The sequence below is a fragment of the Meriones unguiculatus genome, chromosome 1 (assembly GCF_030254825.1).
Source record: "Meriones unguiculatus strain TT.TT164.6M chromosome 1, Bangor_MerUng_6.1, whole genome shotgun sequence".
Lineage (NCBI taxonomy): Eukaryota > Metazoa > Chordata > Mammalia > Rodentia > Muridae > Meriones > Meriones unguiculatus.
This window is the reverse complement of record NC_083349.1, coordinates 39,354,204-39,369,928: the sequence shown is the minus strand read 5'-3', so window position 1 is coordinate 39,369,928 and position 15,725 is coordinate 39,354,204. Positions and strand designations below refer to the sequence as shown.

The 15,725-nt window shown below is 39.7% G+C and overlaps 1 protein-coding gene across 19 annotated transcripts in view; it reads right to left on the bottom strand.

Annotated features, from left to right (window-relative positions):
- Positions 1–15,725, bottom strand: part of Trpm3 (transient receptor potential cation channel subfamily M member 3) — a 539,859-nt gene that overhangs the window by 240,262 nt on the left and 283,872 nt on the right. For all 19 annotated transcript variants that reach the window (XM_060387559.1, XM_060387459.1, XM_060387502.1 and 16 more), the window contains exon 6: positions 3,715–3,886. In XM_060387559.1, coding sequence (XP_060243542.1) covers positions 3,715–3,886 — 172 coding nt within the window. The remainder of the gene's footprint in view (positions 1–3,714; positions 3,887–15,725) is intronic.

Genomic DNA, 15,725 nt, shown 5'->3' with positions numbered 1-15,725 from the left:
TAAGCTCTTCATCGAAGGCCCGAAGATTCTGTCCCTGCATGCTACCCAGAATTCTCTTTCCACAGCCATCCTTATCTGTAGTCAGGCCCCTGCTTCAATGACTAAACAGTCCTCCAGACATATACATGTATGTACCCATGGATACCTTCCTTGGCTTTGTTTTTCTTAATAGTACTCATTACTATCAGGTAGTGCATATTCATTTATTTTCCTATTACCATCTTTGTCTTTGACTTAAGCTCAATAAATTATTTCAGGTTTTTTTTTTTTTTGGTCTTAACAATAGTAGGTATTTCCTAAGACTTCAGTAGGTATTTATTTACTAAAGGAATAATTGGCATTGTCCCCAGTTGCTTAAATCAGCAGTTTGAAAAATTGCAGATTTTAAAGCAGGCAATTTCTCATGTCTAAAAGAATTCTCTTTTATAAACAGAGCCCTCAATAATCCCTGACAGCGTTTTTCTGCTGACTGGTAGAGAGGGATTTGGATGGGATAATGTGTGTCAGGGTGTACGTTAATGTACAGACATTCGGTTATGTTACTAATAATTGGCCTGCTGATGAGAAATGGCTCATAGGTCTTCTGAGCAGGATATACTTTGTGTTTAACAAATGTATTCTCCACAAGTTGATGCCATTTGTGTCAGTAAACAGGCTCGTGAGCATGTTACTGCTTTGAACCTGTCTGCCCTGATTGATGAGGCCTTGTATTTCAGTGAGGAGAATGCTGAGTGTGTCCTGATGTCTCTAAGAACCATCATGGGTGTAAGAAATGGTGGGCGGGATTGCTATGGTAGAATATCAAATTTTCAGGCAATTGAGTTCTTTATAATTACCATTTTAAAGCAGGAAATGAAAACATAAGTGGAAGTTTTAGGATGAACTTGTCGAATAAAAATTGTTAAAAGGATGAACCTCTCAGATAAGAAAGTAAAATTTCTGTTTCAAACAGGGGGTGAGATTGCCTTAAAGGTTAATATTCTTAGGCTGACACATGCTATGAGCCGGTCTGCTCTGTGGCCCTTCCCAGTTCTGCCCTGGTGGTTCCTGTGGTTTTATGGGCTGTTTTCCATGCTGCTAAGTGAATGGGAGCTTCTCAGAGAGCATGAGTCACTCCTCACACCTAAGGAACTTGCTGTTTTCTTGCCCTTTGGAATCTGAACACTGTACGAAGTGAAATCTACCTTATAATGTAGGAATCACTCACTCATCTAGTGGCTTCTCATCTCAAGCTTTTATAGACCAGGGGAACCCAGAGACGGTGCCAGGTAAACCTCAGTTGAGTTTAAGGCCAGAACGGTAGGCTGGAGCCTTCCTGCCTGCCTCTTGATCCGATCCTTTTCTCCTTTCCTGAAAGGCCAGTTATACACTGAGCACTTTAAAAATCTTTGGAGAAAGGCATCCTTTGAGGCACACAAATTAACTCATGACATTTATTGCAGCTCCCAGACCTCTCTCTCTCCTTAGCTTCCCTGACTTTTGGGCTTCTCTTATCCACTTCTTGTAACTGCTCTTAGCAGAGTGAGAGCATGTAGGTTTCTGTGATGCCTCAAAGTCCATCCACAAAATAAGCCCCTCAGTACTGGGGTCCATGCTCCTCTATACCACATCTCTTGCTTAGGTTCCCACTTGTGAATATGATCTCAAAATGCTGCCTTCTTTGATAACAAAGCAATGGTCCAGCATCTTCACAAATGAGATGTAATGGGATCCTGAAGAGTTATCACTCCATGACTGCCTCTTGTTGAGTCTCCTCCAGTGTACCTAACCATCTGTCATGTTTGCCCTGCACGCTGGCATAAAGAGGTTGTTCAGGAGCCTTCCTGCCTGCCCCTCACTCTTTCTGTCCTCTTTCCCAGAAGACCAGTGTTATCCTTGGCACTTTAAAAACCTTTGGAGAAAGGCATCCTTTGAGGCATGTGAAGTATATACCAAAAGGTGTCCTCTCTGGAATGAACAAAAGGCACCCTATTGTCTGGGCAGCTGTCAAGCATAAGACTTAACTAACAACCTTGGCTCGTCTAACTCCAGCTTGCATATCCTCTTGCATATCCTCAGCTGGGTACCTAAGTCTTCCAACCACAAATCTAGCCTCTGCTTTATAAATTACTGAATAGCTAGTTTAGGAGCCATCAGGGCCTGCATAGTGATGGGCTTTGCTGGGCTACAAAGCCTTTCTCATTGTCCTGTACTAAATTTGACCTTGAATTATTTCTATTGTCCTTGCTCTCCCGTCTTTCAGTTTCCAGCTCGTTTCTCATTGAACTCTCATATTTAACCCGATAGCAGGAGAAATAAAATAATACTATAGCCTAAAATAACTTAAAGTAATACCAATTATATAACATCTCCCCATTTATTCTCTCAAATATGGAGATGAAGGTAAGTGCTAGTATTTTCAGCAAAGCTGATAATAATGCTTTGTCTTTGCCAGCCTCTGGATCAGTTAGGGTTTTTGTGTTTGTTTTTTTTTAAATTTTTTTATTTTTACTGTACCCCTCTCCACGGGTGCTTCTCTTGGGCAACAGCTGCAAAGATTGAAGAAAAAGAGTTTACTAACGTATGTTAAATTTTAGACTTGAGCCAAATTTACTATTCCAGATTTCACTCGGAATAGGATGAAAGTATGAAGCTGGGCTAAGCAAGCAGCCAAAGGGACAACTAGAGAGGAGGACATAAGAAGGTGAAGTTGAGGCCAGAGAGGCCTGACATCCTAGCTCTGTGAAGAAGGCGGCTATAGCCAAGAACATCCATCTGGGGCAAAGGCAGAGACGAGAGATGGGATTTGGAAAAGTTGAACCACATGGTGCTGAGCTTTTGAAGAGTAGCCAAAGAGAATCTAGTTTTTCTTGAAATTACTGGCTTTGGAATTTAATATTATATGTAAACTTCCATCCATCCATCCATATATATACATCCATTATACATATATGTGTATATATACATATATATTATAAATATATTTACAATCTGAACTTGCAAGTCACTGAAGCCTCACATGTCACTTTGTGAAAACAAAAGAATTTTATTCTGAGGGGACCTTTAGTGGATGATCAGGGAGCATCCTTTCCTTTTACAATCAAATGTTTATATGACAACTTCATTACCGAGCTCACGAGGTTTTTAGAGAAATGATTATGAGCCATCATCAGATATGCATCATGTGGCACACAGAAGAACTTACATCAAAATGCATGCATAGCTGGCAACAGTGAATATGTACATAAATATAGAAGCAGTGGTAGAGTCTGAGCAAAATGCCTGCCTGGGATGCTTTAGTTTAGAAAACATTCAACTCCTTTGAGACCCTTCTGTGCTAAGATCAAAGACTGATTTGTTTTGCTTTTTTTTTAGTCTCAAAAAGGGCTTAATAAATAGCAGCCATTTCTCTGGGGTGCCTTTCTTCTCTGGGGTACTGTGAAAAGAAGCAGGAAAAGTTTGAGAGAAAGCTTATCTGCATTCCTAAAGCCCAGGTGGGGATGCGGTTTGCATGTGTGAAGAAATGAGCTTGAGCCCATTAATTGTGTTAATGGTTCTCATGCTTCCACGTGTGTTCCCTTGGGTAACTCCCTCTCACTCTACCCACTGGCCCAGGAGGAACGATGGCTGGTGCCCACAGCTTTCTTGAGTTTTCACACCACTGCTGCATAGGATGCGTTAATCACTTAGCATTCTTTTCTACGATACACGCTAGCCAAAGGGTGGCTTACTTACTTGTGTTTATCTTCTGGAGTGAAATGTGCTTTTCCAGTTGTCTGCGGAGTTTCACCTCTGCTCCATATTTTCCCGTGGTCCCATTGTCAGCCAGGATGAAGTGGGAATGCATGCTGTTGAGAACGGTGAGCTTGCTCATGGGGTTGGACATGGTCTGGTATGGCCGGACCACCTACAGGCAGCAAGATGAAGACGAAATCAGAAAAGGGAAAACGAGATGTGAGACAGAAGATGAGAGAGATTGGAGGAAGGCAGGGTAGGTCTCTGGTACAGTGAAGTCGACACCCTCTTCCTGGAGTTACTTTGAGGAGATAGAAGATCAATGCTAAAATCCTATTCAAAGGAAGACTATGCTTAAAGACACATTTCTTAACAATTCTGCAGCTTATGCCTTCAGTGTAGTAAAGAGCTATGTGCTGATGACTGAATCAAAATTGGCATTTTGTTACTGAGCCAGACATAGTTTTTAAGGTCAACCAATGTATTTTTTTCTTCCTTTCTTCTGTCATGTCCATGATTTAATAGGTACTATGGAAGTCATTATTCTGAAGAATAGGGGTCAGTTTCAGGAGTTGGGGAAATGGCTGTTTTTTTTTTTTTTTTTTTTTTTTTTTTTTCTGTTCAACCTCACTTAGCCACTGGAAGCTCTGTTATTTAAAATCAACACTCTCCTTTATAGAATTGCTTGAATATAAAATAACGGTCTTATGAGATAAAAACAAATTAGGCCTAAAATTTTTATCTCTGTTGTGTTCTCGCTCTTATTTCTGTTTTAATTTCATAATGAATTGCATTCAGTAAAACAGAGCCAGTTCAACACAGTCTTTGATGATTTTTGCTCATCATATCTATGATGAGCTAGTTGCTTTTTATGTAGAATCTGCATTCCACGTTATAATCCTACCTCACAGGTTATGTTTATTTTGTAGATGGGAATGTAAAAAAGTAAATAGGTGAGTTATCCAAAAATTTAGACAAATAGTCAGAACTTGCATCTAAGCCTGATTCAAAACTCTGAGCTTATTATTCTTTCCATACCATTCAGACCAAATCAGACATACAGTATATTGGCAAACTATTGCTAAAATATCTAGGCCGGAGCTTTCAACTGGAGTTGATGAAAAGAGGCCGTTTAGTTGGTTCCCGGTTGCACAGTCTCAGTTTGGCTGCTCCTGTACGAAATCACTGAAATTGGCAGGACAGAAATAGATGCTACTGGGCTCTTTTTTTTGTGCCTTTGTATAATGCACCCATTAATTATACAGATGAGATGTGCTTAGTCCTTCCAGCATGTAATAACTCATCATACAGTAGTGGAGTAAGATTGAGTTGTGTGTTAAAGGCATTACAGAGTGATTTAGTAAGGGCAGTTTCCAATAGTGAAGAGCTCATGTAAGTCATTTTTTAGACCTTGATCCTAATTCAAAACCCACAGTCCAATGTGCCTGGAAGATGAAATGTACTCAATAAACCAAATGAATAGGCAAACCCGAGGCAGGCAAGCTTTTGTTCAAACCTGGGAAGGCAATGGATGCCTTCTTTTCAGAGTTGTTAGGGAACCGATCTGATTTAAATTTAAAATATGTATATGATCCTGAGCTTTGGAAATGATTTTCAGTCCTGTTATATGTGTTCTAGTTTTTAAATACAGCGTCAATATAATGCCAGCTCAGAGTTTCATTTTAGTTGCTCCTTGTTGATTTTGAAGTCTGATAACCTTGATTATCGCCTCTAATAACCTTATGGGCGGTGGTCAATTGCTGCCTTGTCCAGAATGTGAGTGGGATTTTCCCAGAATGGAGAAGCCTGTATTGCAAGGTCTGTCTTGCATTTCCTAGCACTAGAAGAGTGGGTGGCTTGTGGTTGCAGTTCCCATTTGTTGCCACTCATAGTTGATCATGAAACATTCACCCTGCAAGGGGAATGCACGCTAATAAATGTTAATGCTTTTCTGAAAAGCTGAGCAAAAGACCTTCTCCTTTTTGGAAAGTGCTTCTGCACTGCAAGGTGGGCAAAGGAGGATGCTTTAGCTACTGTGCTGATTTTCGGTTGCACGTCCTGAGGGCGTGGTACCAAGGGGGGTGTGGGAGGGCACAGCAGCTCTTTGAGGGGCAGGAGAGACTGGAGTTTTGGAGATTAAACAATGTATGACAGTGAACCCTAGTCATTCGTGCTGGTTCTTTGTCTATGTCCTCCATCCTTCCTCCAGCCCCACTTTAACTTATGAATCTACTTAAAGACTATTAGTGAAAGCAAAAATTTCAGGTAGGAGGAAAAAGGGATGAAAATGATTCTGAACTCAGCTGAGTACCGCATCAGAAAACAAAAGGCGATTACCCTGTCTACCTGTGACCACCACATCTCTTTCCTCCACTGCTGAATCCTAATCCTGGTGCTCCAGTCTCTAGACGTGTGACAACCCTCTCTTGTGAAATACAGCTCGCCTGTGCTTAGAGGATGTTGTACACCTGCGTCAGCCATGGCAAAACTGTCAGAGTTTGATGTCTTGATTATCCAAATCCTCTTTCTCTTGATCTTATGTAGAGCAAGTTATAGGTTGCTGTCTTTTGGCAGAGAGGTTGTCTGCTGAACAATATAAATCTGAAAGATGAGTAGAATTCCACAGTATTTCTGTCCCCCTTGGAGGAAGCTTTACAGAGTGCTGGAGGATGTCCAGCAACATAAATCAAGGCAAGAATGGCAGTTCTGTCTATGGTTGTTGGACCCGAGTCACTTTGTAAAAAGGAAATGATAAAACTACTGACCTCAGGGGACTGGTTTAGATTACATGTGCAAAGTACCAGGCACAATGCCCAGCTCTTAGCAAGCATTTTAGAACATTAATTTCTTTCCCAGCTCTACTCTGTCTTACCAACTATATGCTTCCAGTTGTAAGCCAGCAAATCAAAACATTATATGGGATAAACCACTCAGTTTTGTCTTACACAAGAGATTTAGATCAATGTAAAGAGAAGGAAAACAATCAACCATCTGTTGGCAAAATATGCAAAGTATGTTTGATTTGTCATACTCCTCCAGGCATCTAAGAAGGTGATGGCTTTGAACTATCTGTTGATTAACTGAAATTTTGGAAACAATTTCCATCTTTCAGAGAAACACATTTTGGTCTAACTGCCTACCAAATCCACTTAATATTCTTCATTACAAACATGCCCACAGTCTTTTTCAATTTGAGTTACTGTCTGCATATATACAAAGATTTACTGATCTTTCTTGTGTATTTTCCAAATTGAACAAACACTACTTTTTAAATAACTGGAATACAATCAAACTTCTCCTTCTGGCAGGTTTTTGAGGCAGCTCTGCCATTTTTATTGCTAAGAGCTCACAGAGGGAGGATGGTTGTCTTTGGAAGTATGTGTTGGTGAGTATGATGGTGATGTTTTCTTGGTACACTGGGTGGCTGTCCATCCTTTTCATGGGGACTTTGGGAGAATGTTAAGTCATAAAGCCCCAGGGCCTTCCCCAGGGTAGGTGTTTCACTTTCTCTCTTACAAAGACAGGAGAGTGAAGGTCACATAGCACTCCTTGGAAGAACTGATAAGGTAGACACCCAAATAATTTTCTGTGTTTCAGTCTTGAGATTATAACTTGAATTGAAGAATGATGAATAGTGTCTGAAAGGCCTTTTAGTCAGTTTTCATGATAAATAAATACATTTATTTAGTAGTGCACTTTAGAACCTTTCTACTCTCTGGCCATTACTGGCCACTGTGCATATAAGTAATGAAATTTTCTTCTTGTCCCTCAAGAGTAAGTGATTATGTACCTTTACTTGCTAATCTATCGCATACCATTTAGTATTGCACTGGGTGTTTGATAGAATTCTGGTCCATGCCTCTATATACCTTACTTTTGAGAGGGAACACCTTTGTGGAGTAGGGATCTTGCAAGGGTTTACACAAGACATTTGCAGGAAACATCTTCATGTATTGGTCATAGACATTTGTAATCTGTGCATGGGCTTAAGTCAGCCATTAACAGGCTGGTCTAAGGTAGCTGCTGGAGTTTTTCTAAGTATTTTCAGGCATGCCATAGACTCATTTGAGAGTATTTATAGGAAAGCAGCATATAGAGACTATAGTTTTGTTTCTATGGCTACTACCTTGTAACCTTGGTCTGGCATCTGAGTTCACTGCCCATTCATCCAAAAATTTCTTGAGGTAATGCAGCCTGTGCTGGCACTATGCTGTCCTTTGGATGGATGATTATATATCAAGATAGTGCCTCCTAATAAATGTTTAAGATATGCTTAGTTTTATTATCTGTAATGTAAGCTGGAAGCTTCCTGCCTCTAATACCCGGGTCTGTATATGCTGTGTTAAAAGCACTCTTCCTAATTCAGTTCAGTGCAGAACAATGACCTAAAATGAGAGTGGGCTACAAAAGCAGAGTCATACCTTTTCTCATGCACTGCCATCTTTTCCTTCTTCTGGTGCTTTCAGCAGTGCAATGGCAATTTGGTCACCTGGGATTCCTTTTCCTAACAGAATTGAGTTTGGCTAAATTAGGTTTCTATGCTATCAATCAGAGGCCCTCTGCAGTTGCAAGTCCATTTCTCAGTGGCTTGTGTATCAACATGCCCTAGGCAAGCAGCAGAGTAGGGAACACGTGGCTTGAAGAGTCATCCTCTAATAGAAACATAGACTTAATTTAGACCAGAAGAACATGAGCATTCATCAAGCACATTGAGCATTCTATTCACAGTGAGGACAAGATCCCATGGAGTAATGTCTTGGGCTTATTTTACCCCGGGGAACCGTAAAGCTCTGAGATGTGAGGTGTCTTGGCCAAATGTATTCCACTAGCCATGTGTAGATCTGATTTCTCTTCATAAGTCACTGCATATTAGGAAAAAACAGAACAAAACAGGGAATGGCCTCATTTTAAATTTATAGAGGATGCTGTGGTTGGCTTTGCCGCTGGCATTTTTGTTAATTCATCATCTGGCTTTGGGATCCTTCAGACATCTGAGCACACTGTTTCTGGTAAAGCCATCTAGAATGGTTATATGGAGGTCAGGAGAGGTACTAGCTGGGATCCAGATGCAGTTGTGAAACAAAAGGATCTGGCATCCCATTCTGCTAGGGAACTGGGGTACTGTTGAGAAGTGGGAATCAACCTTTGTGCCAGAGATAAAGGAGCATGGGTACTGAGAGGATGAGATGAGAAAAAGAAAGGCTTTGCACACCTTCTCAACCAGAGAGGCGTCAGCCAGCAGGCAGCAGTTGGGCATTTCATGTCCAGTCAGTGCAGTTGTTAGGTTTAGGTATAAAGCAAGTGACCCTGAAGCCAGGTGCTACCTCTCTGCTCAGCAGTCCAGTTATCCCAGGGACCCATATTCAAAGAGCGCTCAAATCCCTGAGCTGTGGGATCCACACTGAAAGTCCTAGGTGTATCAATTTCATCTTTTTGCCACACGTTGAGAATGTGTGTATGTCACATGGAGAGTTCCATGGCCTTCATTTTACACTTTACACTTGAATAGACTCACCCCCCCTTTGGCCCATCCTGGGGGGGGGAACTACTCGCAGTGAGAAAAGGTTCTGAAAAGGGGTTCCTTTCTCCAAAATCACCATGGTCTCCATGGAGGTGGCTTTAAACAGCATTCAGAAGTTCTTTGAAACTCTTCTCTTAGTCTAGGTTGGGTGCATTGACTCACTTTTGAGGGATAAAGCAAAGCCTGATAGTGTGTAGCCATGAAAGGAATTTCTACTAGCTTTTTTTCTGTCAGATCATTTACTCTGGAGGAAGCTGGTACCATGTTGGGAAGATAGTTCCACAGCTCTATGAAGAGGTACCTGTGGCCAGGAATGACAAATACCAACAGTCTAGCCAGTGAGCTAGGAAGAGGGCATGGGAGTCTCAGACTACAGTGCAGTACAGCTGCCATGTGACCCTCACCTCAAGAGACCTGTGGCCAGAACTTTCCATGTAAGCCATTCACAAATTCCTCCCCCAGTTACTGAGAAACCAGTGTTGGTTACTTGAGCCGTTAAACGTGCAGGTCATTTTTATGCATCCATAGATAAAACTATCTTCAAGTATTATTGTCTTTCTTTGAGACTTTGAAATATACCTTCTCCTTCTTTTCTGGACTGGTTGGTGTAAATAATTTTATGACTGCTGGCATCCCTGCCTCTAGGCATGGGAGCTGAGCCCTCAGTGTTGCCTGGAATTCCTGCCCTATGCTTTGGATCCATTTTGATGTGTACATGGCCAGGTGGTGACTAGTATCCTTTAGTCTTTTCATATTGCTCACTGGAATTCCTCCCTTTTCTATTTGGAAGATGATCATTTCTTTTCTTGATAGTTCATCAGGGTGACCCTACACATTCTATATTTTCTATATCTCCATGTATAAATTGAGGCTAGTATTAAAATCACATTATTAAGATAAAATACCCCATATGCAATGGTTCAGTTAGTGATTTTTCAACTTTACAATGCTACAAAAAAACAACAACAACAACAACAACAAAAAAAACCAATGCACATACAGTAGAAACTACTAAGTAAGTTTGCTCTTTTTCTGGGTTAGTGATTTTCTATTGTGATGCATTGTAGTGTAAGAAAATCATAGCATCAGGCATGCAAATGAATAGAAAGGTAAGTGATTGGTTTAGTATTCTACACTTCATGGCCAGCACTCTATGAACTATTCAACATTTTACTACAAAATAGGCTCAACTGTAGGCTAATGTCATTATCTTGAGCAGTTCAAAGGTGACTGGCCTAAACTATCATGTCCATTGAATTAGGCATATTAAATGCATTTCAAATGATACTATTCATGACTCACAATGGGATTATGGTACATAACTCCACCATAACTACCACAATCTGTACTCTCAAGAGTAGCTGAGACAAAAACTTCAAAGAACCAGGCACTCAAATCAATGATAGCTGTTATGAGAAGAAACACAGTATTGCTGGCACAGGTAAGGGTACAGGATTGGTGGCACTGGTTGAAATCCCAGCCACATCCTTCACTGGTCATAGGACATCTGGAAGTTGACCTAATGTCTCTGTTTGAAAGAAGTTTTGGAATTTTAGTTGTTCTTTTATGTGCATGGAGTTTGCCTACATAGATGTCTATATACCATGTGTGTGCAGTGCATTGGGGGCTGGAAGAGGGCATCAGATCCCCTGTGACTGGAGCTATAGACAGTTGTTAGCTGCCATGTGAGCGCTGCGATCTAAACCCCAGTCCTCCAGAAGAGCAGCCAGTGCTCTTAGCCACTGACTCATCTTTGTTGACTTAATTATTAAGCTGACTTAATCTTTTAGTGATTAGGTTTACTATCAACAAAAGGCCAACGTGAGTGGTAATTATTTCTGAGCACCCTATGGTGAATTAAATAGTTTTTATGCAATTACCTAGAAATCTGGTGATTCTTAGTAAGCAGTACAAAACTGTTAGTGTACTAACTGATAATGATAAAGTTCCATCCTAAAAACCTTTTAATATTGTGACAGAACCTGCTGAGTGCAGATATTTCCCTCTTCTTCAATTACAGGTGTATAGGTGTTTTCTTTTTCTTTATCTTCTTTTTCCTAAGCTCCGAACTCTTTCACCACCTGATCAATTGCCCTTCTAGGATAATTGTTGCAGAATTATCATCTATCTTTCCTCAAAGAAACTCAAATCCATTTCATCTTTAGGAAGAGCCCCTCACAGTTTGACTCCCATGGATGACCCTGTCTACTTTTCTTATTGCCCAAAGCATCAATACCTATATTGCTTTAATCCCTCACATTATCACTCCAGTAGACTACCCTGTCTCTTCTCACTGTACTCTGAAACATCAGTTCCATCTATGCTGCTTTAGTTCCCCACAATGTCACTCCTGTGGCTGGCCTGATTCTCCTCCGTGCCATTGATGCTGATATGCTTGCCCTTTTGTTGCACCACTAAAGCAGTTTTGACCAATAGTGCAGTGTTGTCTAAGAGTTCCAAGCCCTCACCATTGCAAGTCTTTCAGCAGCACTTTGGCTCCCTCTGCTCTGCCTTTCGAAAGCACAGTCTTCCCCGTGGCCTCCATAACTGTTCAGTTCTGCGTCTCAGCCATTTATACATACCATTGCTGGCTCTTTTTCCTCTGCTTGGCTATTAAATTGTGTGGACTGTCAGGACCTCAGCCTTCTTTTCCTCATGACCCACCTTCCCATGCTGATGCCAACCACCATGGTGGCCTGCTTGCCATCTATCTGAGAAGACTGCCAAACCTAAGCTTGTAGGGGAATGTTTATGCTTCTTCCTTATATACTGAGTAGTTTCCCTGAAATCCTCCTGGAAATATCTCAAAGAAACTGCAAAGTGAACATGCCAAAGTCCAAACTCATTATTAGTTTCACCAAAACTACATTTCTGATGGAAGTGACCATAACTGCCACATTGGCAGTTTTCCCAGACTTGGTGTGGTCCAGGCTCATCAAGCATTGGCTTTATCCTGTATAACAGATACAGGAGGTTTCCTTGCCTCCAACCTTTTCTTCACACATCCTCTGGGTACATCTTATTTAAACCAGTCATAGAAGTCCAGCAAGCCTCATGCTAGGGACACTGTTATCGTTTTTTGAGTTTGTAGTACGAAGTCATATTTGGCTTTTCCTCAAAATAACTGACAAATGTGCTGAATTACTGAATACATCTAATTTAGCAATGATTTTTATTACTGACCTTGATGGTTCTTGGCTTAAAAAGCAAAGATAGCATTAAATGGACACTTTTTTTAAGAATTCCCCACAGCTGCAAAAACTCCAGGAGATAAACTTGTAATTTATTGAGGTACAACATTGAATTGAAAGATAGTTTTGAGGTGAACTGATAGACTAAGATCAGAAAGGAGAGGAGAACCTCCCCTATCAGTGGACTTGGGGAGTGGCATGCATGCAGAAAGGGGAGGGAGGGTGGGATCGGGAGGGGAGGAGGGAGGGGCTTATGGGGGGATACAAAATGAATAAAGTGTAATTAATAAAATAAAAAAAGTAAAAAAAAAAAAGAATATTCTCAAAAAAAAGAAAGATAGTTAGATAGTTAGATAGTAATTAGATATGTCAGAAAAAATCTGCCAAACATAATATCTGTGCTTAAGTTAGCATGAAAACATACCTTTGTTTCTGATTATGAATTTTTAATTTGGTATATATCTGGTTAATCTGGTTTGGCAAAATTTCAGAAAAATTTGAGTCAAATCTTATAATTCTGGCTAAGTTGTTTTCTAAAAGGAAGGAATATAAATTTAAAGTGTGTTAAGTGACAATTAGAATTTGCTAGATGTTCTTTCCTGACTTCACACTGCTGGTAATTTTATAATTATTTATCTAAGCCAAGTTTTTTTTTTCCAAGACAATGAAGAGCTTTAGTTATCTACTGAGTATATTTTCAAGTTTGATTTGTAGGTGTTAAGATATTTAGCAGTATCCCAAATAACAGCCAAAACATTTGAGTATTTTTCAGGTCCCTTGATATGATAAATATACAAGAGTAATTTCTGAAAACAGTTGGATTTTTGGTTCTAGCTCGTGGTTCATTTATTTTAACTCCTGACAAGCTATTTCATTACAAGGAACACTCAGTAAATTACAATTAGTATCATCATCGCTATACTTAGAGAAGTGGCAACAGAGAAACCATTTTCATAATGTACATAGAGATGATAAAATAATAACATGGTATGTTCAAATGTCCTATCAATGCCTTGTGTTCTCATGCAAAGTATTATGTTAAGGTTTAATAAGAGTAAACCAAATTATATTTTCTAGCACTTTTATATTGATTTCATGAACTAAAATTTTATGTCCCATCCTACCCCAATTCTAACATTGACATCCTAACACACAAGGTGCTTGTGTTAGGAGGTGAGGTCTCTAGGAGTTAATTATGTCTTAAAGGTTGAATCCTCAAGTATGGAGTCTACTTGGATTAAATTCCTGTAAAGAGGGACCCCAGAGAGATCCTCAGTGTCTTTCATCAGTTCAGGTCCTAGTGAAAAGGACCCCTATGGCCACAGACCTTGGAATATGATTAGAGATGAAACTGTCATAAAATGGAAAGTGGAGAAAGATTTATCATTCTATTTTCTGTATTTTTTCGTGGAGTCTAGATTCTATCATGTCTAATTCATCTTCATTATGGAACGTTTATTAAGATTTAGGATCTGGGTTGAGTTTTGAGAAACCTGCCTCTGCTACATGCTACTCAGGCTATTCTCAAATTTGAGATTCTCCAGGACCAGACGTGGAGCGCCATGTCTGGCCTTGTCTTTTAGTAAGAACAGCACTTTTATTCTAGTGTAAAACTTGAAAAACAAACACTATGATAACAAAAGAGCCTTCTAAATTTTATGCATACTCCAGCTCATCAGCTTTGGGAGAACAAAGCTGCAGAGTGGTCAAAATTCAATAAACCTTGGTCACAGATTTATTGAAAAACAAGACTACACTTATTTTTTTTTTCAGAGTATTGTGTAACCTGTCATTTTGATTTCCATTGAGAAATTAAAATTTGACTTTTTAAAAATGTAATTGGCTCAGTCTCCAAATGGGCTCCTTAGTAAGGGAAGCAGGGGCTGTCACTGACATGAACTCAGTGGCTGGCTCTTTGATCACCTCCCCCTGACGGGGGAGCAGCCTGATCAGGCCACAGAGGAAGACTATGAAAGACAGTCCTGATGAGACCTGATAGGCTAGGTTCAGATGGAAGGAGAGGAGGTCCTCCACTATCAGTGGACTGGGGAAGGAGAATGGAAGGAGATGAGGGAAGGAGGGCAGGATTGGGAAAAAAATAAAATCACAAAAAAATATAATTGGTTCATGTGAGTTACTTATATTTACTAGTGGTGTTCAGCATGAATTTCTGTATGTGCACATAGCATAGACTGATCAAACCTTTTCAAACATCCATTCTTCCTGATTTCTAGTGAGATATATGTATATATCTATATATATCTATATATAGATACTATATCTATATCTATATCGATATATATATCTGTGTGTGTGTATGTGTGTATGGGTGGTTTTTGAAGCAGGGTTTCTTTGTGTAGCCTTGGCTGTCCTGTACTCCTTTATAGGCCAGGCTGGCCTTGAACTCACAGAGATGCACCTGCCTCTGTATCCCTGAGTGCTGAGACTAAAGGCATGTGGCACCACAGCCCAGCTTCTAAGTTTTTATATCAACACTTTTAAAGCTTCTACATAAAAGACCATGGTGTGCTTGTTTTCCTTTGTCTTGCTTACTTTATCTGATGTTACCAATTCTATTTTATTATAAATGACAAGATTTCTTTCTATATAACCAGGTAATAGTTCATTACATACATATATTATATATATGTGTGTATATAGAGAGCTTATATACACACACACATATATTTCAATCATTTGTTCCTGGGCATCTAGGCTAATTCACTATGTGTTGTAAATAGTGCTGAAGGCTTTGGTATGCTGATTTTCCTTTCTCTGGATATATACCCAGAAATGGAATGGCTAGATCCTCTGGTATAGCTATTTCTGTGTTGAGGAACATCTATATTTTTCTACCTAATGGCTAGAATAATTTATATTTACATCACCAGTATATGAGCTTCATTTCTGCATATCTTTGCCAGAAATTATTTGTTTTATAATACCTATTTTTATTATAGTTGGTATTTACATTTCCTTAATGGCTAATGCTATTCAATGTTTCAATATGTTAAATAAGTAGATTATCTTCTCCTTTATAAAGTTAGATTTAAGGTTTTTGTTGGTTTGTTTGTTTCTATGTATTCTAGCTATTATTACCCCTTTGTCAGACAAGTAATGGCAAATATTTCCTCTTTATTCTGTAGGTTGCCTCTTCATCCTGTTGCTTCTTGGACTGTGGAGACATGAGTTTGATTTTTTTCACAGTTGCTGAAGTTTTGCTTTTGTTTCCTGCCATTACAGGTCCTTTGCAGAAAAACCGCTGCACCTACAGGTGCCTTGAATGGCTTCCTCTTTTT